We start from the raw sequence: 12,164 nt of genomic DNA on the forward strand, positions 1-12,164 counted from the left end.
AAACACCCAAAAAAGCAAGATGCAAAAAAGAAAAAAAATGCAGATTGGTTAAAAGCCCAGCACATATTTCTGGAAGGGTTAAAGAAAGTGCTTTAAGAAAAAAGAGCAAATTTAAAAAACTGAAATAAGAATGATAGAGAAAAAGTGAAAAAAAAATCCCTTAAAAACCAGAATTGGCTAAGTGAAAATCCAATGACTCCATGAGACAACAAGAAATAGTAAAATAAAGTCAAAATTGAAGAATAAGTAAAAATATAAAATATATCACCAGAAAAACAACCCACCTGCAAAAGAGAAAAGAGCTAGGTGTTAGAATTACAACTGAGAATAACTTACCCAGAAAAATTGAGTATAATCATTCAGAAGAAAGAAATACACATACATTTAATGAAATAGAAGAATTTCAAGAATTCCTAATGAAAAGAATAAACATGAATAGAAAATCTGACATTTAAGCACAAGACTCAGAAGAAATAAAAAGTAAAGATGAGAGGTTATAAAGGACTCAATAAGGTCTAATCATTTACATTCCTATCAGGAAAGATGATATATGTAACTATGATGGAGTTTAAAAGGCAAGTATTCCCATGGAATTTAAAAGAAATGGCACATTTTAAGGTTTCTTTTAAGAACTTTAGTATCAGTTGTGAGACAAGGAAGACATTGGCATAGCATGGAATGTCTGAATCAAAGAAGACACCGGGCTCTATGAGCAAGGCAGAATCGTAGTACCATCAGTGAAATATGAAATGTACAGATCTAAAGACATCACCATCCAAAATGTTTAAACGCACTATTTGTGCCTGACATAATGGAGAGAAAGTAGAGGCATTCCAAATAATATCAAAAGTGAATGAAGGATGTGCATCATCATCATCATCATTCTTAATTATTATGCCAGAAATGTTATGTAGAGCAATAAAAAGAAAAAGAAACTGAAGGAATCAAATTAGGTAGCAATGAAACAAAATTATTGCTCTGTGCAGGTGATGTGATAATATATTTAGAGATTGCTAAAGAATCTATTTAAAAAGCTAATTGAAACCATTAACAACTTTAACAAAGTTTTAGTATATAAAATAAATTTATATAAATCACCAGCATTTCTGTTACTAACAAAACCCATCAAAAAGAGGTGAAATTCTATTTAAAATCATTGCAGACAGTGGATAATACTTGGGAGTCTATTTGGTAAGACAAAACATGAAGCTATAGGACCATAATTATAAAATACTTCTCATAATAAATAAAGATCTAAATAACTGGGGAACTATCAATTGCCACTGGATAATGCAAACCAAGCCAATAAAAATGACAATACTACCTAAACAATTTACTTAGTGCCATATCAATCAAATTAGCAAAAAATATTTTTAGGTCTTGAAATAATAAGAAAAAATATCTGGAAGAACAAAAGATTAATAATATCAAGAGGGTCAATGAAAAAGAAATGTGCAAAAAGATGGAATAGCAGTAGTATATTTTAAATTTTATTATAAAGTAGTAATCATCAAAACAAACTGGAAGAAGCAAAGCTAAGATAGCAGAGAAAAGGCAGGAACTTGATTGATCATCTCAAATCTCTCTCAAAACAACTTAAAATAATACCTCACAATGAATTCTGAAGTGGCAGAACCCACAAAATAATGTGATAAAAAATTTTCCAGTTCTAGAAAATTTAGAAGAACAGCAGGTAAGTGTTACCACAGTAACAGTGGAGCACTGTCAAGGGCAGGCTGCACTCCTGAAAATTAACGGTGAGCCTTGGGGCTAACTGAATACGCTGTTGTGGGTACCAGAGTTCTCATCCCAGAAATGGTTGAGGAAGGGTAAGACAACTAGTCAGAAGGGATCCTTTTGCTGGCATTAGATGCAAGACTGTTGTATTGCTCAAACATGGATTCATGTTGCACTCCTGGGTCACATTCCTAGGGAGAGGAAGACCAGTAGCATACCAGATCTTGCTGTGGTAGTGGAGCATTGACTTGGTCACAGAAGAAGAATATTTCTGGTCACTCACACACCAGAGCAAAGTTGAGGAGAATAGTGATTATACCTCTTCTTAGATCTTATCATTGAAAAAACTGAAAAAAAGCAAAGCTTCCTCTCCCCACCTGCCTACTGAATTAACTTTGAAAGCAACAGCAGCAATAAAGGCCTGAAGATTGGGACAATGGCTCATGTATCCCAGAAGCAGAGCTCTTCTTTAATACAGAGTTAAAACTAAGAAATAGGCTGGGAAAATAAGCAAACAAACAAACAAAAGGGATCTGACCATAGAATGTTGGTATAGTGACAGGAAAGATCAAAGCACAAACTTAGAAAAAGGCAACAAAGTCAAAACTGCTACTTATAAATCCTCAAAGAAAAATGTGAATTTCTTAGGTCAAAAAAAATTCCTGGAAGAGCACAAAAATGATTTTTAAAATCATATAAGAAAATAAGAGAAAAAGTTGGGAAGAGAAATAAGAATGCTACAAGAAATTATTTTTTTTTAAAAAAGAGGTAATAGCTTGGTAAAATGAGGTACAAAATACTGAAGAAAATAACAACTTAAAAATAGAATAGCCCAAATGGTAAAAGATGCACAAAAATTCACTAAAAAGAACTACTTAAAATAGTAGAATTGGCCAACTGATAAAAGATATACAAAAATTCACTTAAGAGAAGAACCCCTTAAAAAGGTAGAATTGGTCAAATGAAAACTGAAATAAGAAAGATCACTGAAGGCAATAATTCCTTAAAAATTATATTTGGACAAATAAAAGCTTAAGATTCAAGAACATCATGTTGTCAAGATGATATGACGTCAAGAGACATCAAGAAACAACAAAACAAAATCAAAATAATGAAAAAATAGAAGAAAATGAGAAATATCTCATTAGAAAAACAAGTGATCATCATTTAATAATTATTGAATTACATAAAAGCCATGATCAAAGAAAAGAACCTGGACATTATCTTTCAAGCAATTATCAAGGAAAATTGCCTTGATATTCTAAAACCAGAAAGTAAAATAAAAATTATAAGAATCCACTGATCACCTCCTGAAAGAGATACCCAAATGAAAACTCCCATAATATAGCCGAATTCCAGAGCTCCCAGATCAAGAAGAAAATATTACAAGCAGCCAGAGAAAAACAATTCAAATATTGTGGAACCATAGACAGAATGAAAGAAGATTTTTTAAATTAAGAGGCTGCCTATCGATCGAATAATAATGGTTATTAACTATGATTAACTTAGCTACTCTAATCAATACAATGATTCAAGACAATTCCAAACAACTTATGAAAAATGTTATCTATATTCAAATAAAAAACCTTATAAACTCAGATTTCAAATCAGCACAATTTTTTTCATTTACTTTTTCTTGTTTTATTTTTGGCAATATGACTAGTATGGAATCTATTTTGCATGACTTTACATGTTTAATATATATCATATTTCTTGCCTTCTTGATGAGTGAGAAAAGATTTCAGGGAAGGAGAAAATTTGGAAGTCAAAATTTTAATAATGAATACTTACAAATAAATAAAAGATATAATTTAATAATTCACAAAATTGAAAAGCTGTAATGATTAGAAATGTAGTACCAAAAATTACATGTATTTCCTGAAACCCTGTAGGAATTTTTTTAAAAAGTAGAACTGTATATTAAACTGATGACAATAGTAGAATATTTATGATACATTATGGCCCAAAATAATAATGATAGATGATGCTTTAAATACTTATTCAGAATTGTCTTCTCTCAAAATGATAAATTAATGTAATGTCTTCTCCAGATGCTAACAAAATACAGGTGTTTGGGAGAGGAACTTCAAATGTGCTAAACAGGTGAATTCCTGCTGGTGATAGCATCCTCTAAATTCAGATACTGAGGCTACACTAGAATGATAAAATATTCAGAAGAAGTCAATAAAAAGAATACTTAACAACAAATATGTATACATATACACATACATACACGGAGGTATTCATATATGTGTATGCATATAAATATAAGTGTATACATACATAGATATACACATACATACATATATATATATATATATAGTATATATAATAGCGTTCGCTGGTTTTGAAATGTTCCCCTTAGAACTATATTTTGTGATCAACAAGTTGGAAAAGTAAATGATAGAGCAATACAAAGAGAAAAGTAAAACTGAAGTAAAATCAGACTAAGAAGTAATATATGGAGTAATAATGAAAGAGCACCTATTAATGGTAATTTATAATTAACAATATGGAAAGCATGAGTTTATTGGGTCATTTAGGTGTTATCATATAGATATGGGACAAGTGATACTGAATTAAGCTACAGCTAATTCTAAGATTGCTATGAAAATAAATGTGACCTTAGACTCTTTACTAGTTGTGTGATCCCAGGAAAGTCACTTGCCTAAAACTGGCAAACAACTCCAGTATCTTTGCCAAAAAACAAAAACAAAACCCTGTGTACAATATAATTCATAAGAATTGTATACAACTAAACAGCTGAACAACATAAAATGCATAGTATGAGAGTCCATGTTCAATTTTGTTTTTTTACATACTATCATTAATTTAGTGATTAATCTAATTAATTGTTTGTGAAATTTGAATTTAATTATGAAGCCATCAATTAAAAATTGATAAAAGTAAACAAAGAAATGTGATCAGAAAAGGTAGCCTTGTAATACCTAGTTCATTAAGATGAATAGGTCAAATAAATTTTCATTTATCTTTGTATTTCAAGGAAGTAATAGATTTAAGTTTTTAGTGTATTCTTATTAAGGGTAGTTGAAATGTAAAAAAGACTAACATTTATTATATTAGAATTGTCAGAAATCACATAGAAACATCTAGCTGTGACATACTTTGAATAGAGGACTGTCTTTATAATAATAATAATAATGCATAACTTCTCAATAAAGATTGTATTATAGTGGATCAATTTTCAAAATATTTAAATGTGGTTACTTCTAAAAACAATATGTATAGTGCTATAGTTTCTATAAATTTCTGGATCCATAATATATAATGTCCCCAAAGTCTTAGCATAATAATAAGTTTTAATAACCTTAGAAATATAAATGACAGAATGTTTCATATTGTTAAAATTCAAATAAAAAAGATTATTTAAAATGCACAAAACTAAATAAGTATAAAATTTTTTAAAATGAAACCTCCAAATCATATCTTTGTTAATTTATACTGTTTTTACATCTTCAGTTATTAAAACTTAGAATTGCATGAAGATTTTTGGTATAGGCTAGACTATCTGAACCATGTTGATGAAAGAATTGAAACAGTTATTTGGAATTGTATAAGTTTTTAAACCTATGTAGGTATGGCTCATCCCTATAAAATATCTGATGAGATTAGTATTGAACTTGGAAGTTTTATTACTATATTGTTCTATATTCATAGAAAACAACATTGTTATCTGTTTCATATAGTCATAATTGTTCAGGGGATAATTCTTGTATATGACTGAGTCAAATGTTAGGTGTTTATAATAAATGTATTCATAACGAGTATTATTGATAACTATAGCTTTTGTTTTTAAATAAAGACTGTTGACTCTATTATGTACAGTAGTAAGGGAAGTAGAGTTATAAATAATAGTAATTAGACCTAGGAAAACAGTTCAGATAGTTACAATTTCTTGAATTATATGAGTTAATTTTGTTGTTAGCATAAGAGTAATACATATAATTAACAGCTAATTAAAATAATTATTAATGTGTGATAATAAAAATATAGTAATTCTTCTTTAGGAAGTAGTACAATTCTTGAAATCCCAGTTAAAATAAATGACATTTAAGTTATATATTATCTTGTAGGGGCAGCTAAATGGTGCAGTGGATAGAGCACCAGCCCTGAAGTTAAGAGGACCTGAGTTCAAATCTCACCTTAGACACTTGATACTTCCTAGCTATGTGACCCTGGGCAAGTCACTTAACCCCAATTGCCTCAGGGGGAAAAAGTAACTATCTTGTAGAAAGTTTTAGAACTTGAAATCAGTCTTAGGAGATTGAATTGCTTTCTTTCTTGTTAGGATTTTGCATAAAAGTATGATACAGTTGGACACAACCAAAGCCTTTATAGATTGTGGTTAATTCTATTAACATGAACAATTTCATGCTTAGCTATGAAGGCTTCTAAAATTATAAGTTCTTTAATAGACTATTATATTAACTATAAATTTATAATAAAATAATATATTTAAAAATTAATGATATTAATTATTATTGCTATTAGTGAGCAAAAGAAAAATATTAAAATTGAGTATGCATCTAAACAATCAGAGTATTGTAGTATTTTTTGTTTGTTTGTTTTTTTTCCTGAGGCAATTGGGGGTAGAGCCAGGATTACACAGCCAGGAAGTGTTAAGTGTCTAAGGTCAGATCTGAACTCAGGTCCTCCTGATTTCAAGGCTGGTGCTGTATCCACTATACCACCTAGCTGCCCCCTTTGTAGTATTCTTGAAATGCCTAGAATGTTATTATTAATGCCTGTGAATATAATTGTGAAATAAATTTTTATTCATGTATGGGATAAACTGAGTGCAGACTTTCAGCCTAAGCCCTAATTGTGACTTGAAACTTTGCAATAACAAATTAAGCTATGGCTAAAAGCTGCAAGTGTTTGATTATTTTAGATAAACAAACATTTCCCTCCTGTCTCTCCCTCTCCCCTTTTCATTAATATTTAAGTACTTAATATGGTAAAATGTGTTCTGAGGTCCATATTTAGTCTCCGGGTAATTTAGAATTCCCCAGTCAGTGGGAGAAAAGTCAGAGGGTGGGGTGGGGGCAAGTAGTTAGGGTCTATATAATCTTGTGTTTGCAGTTTGTGCTTTGCACTCTTCTACTGATACCTTCTCTGTTGGGAGTTGCCCTTTCTGGTGAGATTGTAATAAATCCCTTTTTGCTTTTTCTTACTTTTAAAGTCTCTGATTGTTTTTGTGTTTGCTACGTTCCACATAGTTCATAAATCACTAAGTATGTAACAAGTAAATTAGGGAAACCAATGAATGATGCCTCCTATGAATAATAAGATAATATGTGCCATATAAGACAATTATGTAAGTGATGAATTAACTAATGCAACTTCTGTTAATTCTCAAAACATACACACAGATATATGTCTATATATATAAAATATATAGACATATATGGTGTATACATACACACACATATATATGTATATATATACACATATGCATGTAATCTCATTTGGTCATCCCAACAACCCTGAAAAATAAGTGCTCTTATTTTCATTTACAAATAAGGAAACTGAGGTAAACAGAAGTAAAATGATTTGCCAAAGATCAAATGGCTTAGTAAGTTTATGTGATTGGATAGGAACCATATCTTTCTGATTGCAGGTCCAGCATTATCCACTATGCTACTTAGCTGCCAGTAAGTTTCTTCAGTTCTAATTTTTAGTGAATTACTTTCTTCAGTTATCTTTTTTAAGCTCCTTTTGTATTTGGCCAGTTGAATTTTTAAATGAATTGTTTTGTTCAGTGGATTTTTTTCCATTTCACAAATTCTGTTTTTCAAGGAGTTGTCTACGTCTACATACATTGCAAACATGATAAGTTTATATAATAAAACTATAAGATCCCATTTATATTATAGTTCAACTTATAACTATGAACCTAAAGGAATTATTTTTTCTGCATAACATTAGAATATAGGAAACAATAAGGGCAGCTAGCTGGCACAATGGATAGAGCACCAGGCTTGGAATCAGGAAGACTTATCTTCCTCAGTTCAAATCTGGTCTCAGGCACTTCCTACCTGACACTGGGTAAATCTTTTAATCCTATTTGTTTCAGTTCTTTCATCAGAAAAATGAGTTTTAGAAGGAAATAGCAAACTACTCCAATATTTTTACCAAGAGAACTCCCAAAAGAGGTCATGAAGAGTTGCATGTGTTTGAAAAGACTCAACAAATAGGAAATAAAACCAAGTCCTACTAATTAAAATACATACTTTTGTAGGACAAAAAAAAATAAGAATAAAAAATTTTGTAATACTCATGATAATATGTGTTCTTTCAACAACTGAGATATCTCCTTATCTTTGTAGTATTCTTGTTTCCTGGTGCAAGTCTAAGCTGGTTAGTTTACAGACCCTGATACTTAATGTGGTCACAACTTTTTCCCCATTTCTTCTACACCAAGATACTACCTCCATTCTCAGATCATTAGAGCTTAGCATTCAGTAAGTTCAAGAGTGAATTACTGTAGTGTGATTTGATGAACATAAGATATGTTGATGAAATTATGTAATTAAAAAGGATCAAGATTGAAGTCAAGAGATCTATATCTTAAATCCATGTCATGTAAAATGTCTTAAATACATGTCATGTAACTTTGGACAGACCTATTAACCGGGATGAACCTCAGTCTTCTTATCTGTTGAAAAAAACTCAAAACCAGATAGATTTACAAACAAACTCTACCAAACTTTAAAGATTAATTAATATCAATAGTATATAAACTATTTGAAAAAAAAGGTAAAGGAGTCCAGTCAAATTCCTATGACACAAGAGAAAGAGAACTTCTTACCAACTTCCCTAATAAATTTAAATGCAAAACTTTTAAATAAAATACTAGTAAGGAGATTATATCAATATATTACAAAGATCCCTACTTGGTGGGATTTAAAGCAGGATTCCAGGGCTGATTCAGTATTAGGAAAACTATTAGCATAAATGACCACATCAATTACAAAAGCAACAAAAATCATATAATTATGTCAATTGATGAAGAAAATCTTTTGGCACTCAAAAACATTAGAAAGTATAAGACTAAATGGCACTTTCTATAATGGGAATAAACTAGAAGTTTCCCGATAAAATCAGGATAAAGCAGAGATGTCCACTATCACCATTATTATTTAATACTATACTAGAAATGCTAACTATATCAGTAAGTCAAGAAAAGGAAATTGAAGGAATAAAAATGTTTTGCAGATAACATAATGCATACTTAGAGAAAAGAAAATCAATTAAAAAGCTAGGTGAAACAACAATTTTAGCAAAGTTGTAGCACATAAATTAAACCCACATAAATCATCAAGGTTTCTGTATATTAACAAACTTTGTAGGAAGAGATAAAGAAATTCCATTTTAAATAACTGAAAACAGTATAATACACTTAGGAGCCTGCCAAGACACACACAGGAACTATATCAGCCCAATGGCAAAACACTTTTCATACAAACAGAGATATAAATATTTGCAAAAATATTGATTTCTCATGGGTAAGCCAAGCCAATTTGTTAAAAAATGACAATACTACCTAAATTAATTTATTTAACTAAATTAAGTAAAGTATTTATTCAGTGTCTTATCACTCAAATTACCAAACAATTATTTTCTAGAGCTAGAAAAAATAATATAACATTCCCAATAAATGGTCATGTAGTCTCATTTTGAACACTTCATGGTAAACAGAATAAACACTACCTCATGGTAAAATTCCATGATTCAATACTTATTTAATTGAATCATAAAAAACATGTCAATAAAAGGTACTTTGATGTTTACAAATGGCCTGTGGTATGAATTTTTGTATAAGAACTATATTTAGAACGGTAATTTTACAGGCATTTTAAAAACAGAAATAGACCAAAATCTTCCAGAAGGTGAAAACAAAATTCTCACCTGTATTTTGTGCAAGAAGAGTTCTGATGTGAAGGAGCTGTTGGCTTAAGAGAGATTTGTGGTGAGACCTGAGCTGACAGCAAAAATCCCAAAGCAAGGATAATGAGCGCTACAGTAGTACCTAAAATAACGATAAAAATAAATTATACTTCAGAGAAGGGTAGATAATACCCTATAATATTGTCTTCAATTTGCTATAATATAGCTGTTTGAAATATATTGAATTGACCTCCCTACCACAAAAAGTATGCTCCCTAAAATATCTGCAGTGTGATAATCAAACAGTTGCCTGGTATCATCCTTTGAATTATGTCAAGTACTACTTTCAATTATATTCATTATTCTAAATAGCAAATTGCAAGTGAAAACAAAACCATAGATATATGACTGATATATAGTACAGATAAATATAGTGCAGACAAATAAATATTTCAAAGATAATTCATTTCAATGAACATTGATCAAGCAAAGAACTTGCTCCTGAGAGGCTCTGTGCTAAATATTACAGATTCAAAGATTAAAAAAATGACACAAACCCCAACAGCACAGGACTTAAACCTAATACAAACACACAAAAGAATATGATATAATATAGAAATGTGGTGGAGGACAATAATCATACAATATGCTCAAAATGAGAAGAAAAGACATCAGAGACTGAGATTCAGGTAAAGCTTAATTACATCAGAGTGGAGCCATAATGGAAGATAAAGATTTCCACAGATGGAATTTCATAAGACCTATGATCTCAGGCTGCAGAAATATCTGAATATTTGAGATATGAAACAATATAAAAACAAAAATAGAACCCACAAAATATTACATGTTTTACCAGTAGAATCTATTAAAATATTATTATTATTAAGGACTAGATCTGTGAGCCAAAATAGAAATCCTATGAAAAAAAAGTCTATACTAATATGAAATTAAAAGAGAATAATTTTGTAAGCTTGGATAAATATTAGCTATTATTATCCTCATTATTAATACAGGAACATCTCAACATTGCTATAAACATACATTTAGATCTTTCAATCTATATTTTAGGTATGTCTTCTAACTGGGAATATGAAAAATGGCAGCTATTTACTCCAACTAAGGTATTCCTAAATGAGGTAAGTGGTTGGTTATATAACAACTACATGGTTGTCTCAAATATAGAAATTGTGTGCAAGATAGAAAAGGGAATGAAATATATAAATTTCTATTGGAGGTGGCTAATGGAGATTATCTGTAGATGGTACCACTAATCATTTGGATTCTGGGAGAATGTTACTTTTTTAAAATAAGATATCTTTCATTTTTACAGTAAACAACAGGTCTGAAGAGATTAAATGAACTACTTAAAGTCACATCAGCAGAGATGTAGCAGGACCACAATCTGAGACCAAGTCTTCTCCTCTAGATTAAGTCCTGTTTTCATTAAATCAGTTGTTGTTTTTAAAAAAGCCTTAATCCTGAAGCTATGACTTATTTTCCCCTTGCATTCAATCACAATTACAAGTATTTGGAATGTTCTAAAAAATGCTCTGAAGCCTTCAAAAGTAGATAATGGACAAAAAGGGATTCGAAAAAATTCAGAAAGAGGGTGAACAGTTCAGCTACTAAAAGTGTCTGCAATCTTTCCTGTTTAATTTCCAATCCTTTTCACACTATTAAATCCATCAACAAAGAATTCTCACCTATTCTGATTTTTTTTTGAGGGGAAAGGGGCAATCAGGGTTAAGTGACTTGCCTAAGATCATACAACTAGTATCCCTCTGAGGCCAGATATGAACTCAAGTCCCCTTCCCCCACTGCTTTATGTGATGCAACATCTGGCTGCCCCAAACATCTCTTCAAATCATTTTCAGTTGAGTGTATTTTGAGAGCAAATGGTTTAACTTAATTTGTAGCATGCTATAGTGGAAATATGGTGAAATAAATATAAAAAAGTTCTGATTTATTTATACCAGTTCCACTACTTATTAGCTATGTCACTATAATAAAGTAAACAATTTTCTCTAGTCTCAATTTCCTGGTTTCCAAAATGATAACAATATATTTTCTGAGTCTTGATTCCTGCTAATTAATCTGCAGCTTTTGAAACTGTTGACCAAGTTCTCTTTCTAAAAGCACACTATTTTCTTGGTTTCAGATAGCCTCTTGGTTCTCCTCTCACTATCCATTCTTTGTCTTTTTCAATAGATCTTTTGTCTGATTGTCTAATGTTAGTTTTCAGCAGTACCTTATCCATGGCATTCTCTCTTTTTGGCTTTTCAATTATTTCAAATGTCTTACTCTTTGTGATCCCATTTAAGGTTTTCTTGGCAAATATTCTGAAGTAATTTGCTATTTTCTTCTCCAGTTCATTTTACAGATGAGGAAACTGAGGCAAACACAATTAGGTGACTTGCCCAGAATCACACAACTAGTTAAGTTTCTGAGGCCAAATTTGAACTCATGAAGATGAGTTTTTATGACTTCAGGCCTGACATGCCATCCACTCTATCAAG

The 12,164-nt window shown here is 30.7% G+C and overlaps 1 protein-coding gene across 1 annotated transcript in view; it reads right to left on the reverse strand.

Moving 5' to 3' along the window:
- The window catches only part of SLC2A13 (solute carrier family 2 member 13), a 134,884-nt gene that overhangs the window by 27,722 nt on the left and 94,998 nt on the right, over positions 1-12,164 (reverse strand). The window contains exon 6 of the mRNA XM_031940525.1: positions 9,670-9,790. Coding sequence (XP_031796385.1) covers positions 9,670-9,790 — 121 coding nt within the window. The remainder of the gene's footprint in view (positions 1-9,669; positions 9,791-12,164) is intronic.

Source organism: Sarcophilus harrisii, chromosome 5, assembly GCF_902635505.1.
Source record: "Sarcophilus harrisii chromosome 5, mSarHar1.11, whole genome shotgun sequence".
Taxonomy (NCBI): Eukaryota; Metazoa; Chordata; class Mammalia; order Dasyuromorphia; family Dasyuridae; genus Sarcophilus; species Sarcophilus harrisii.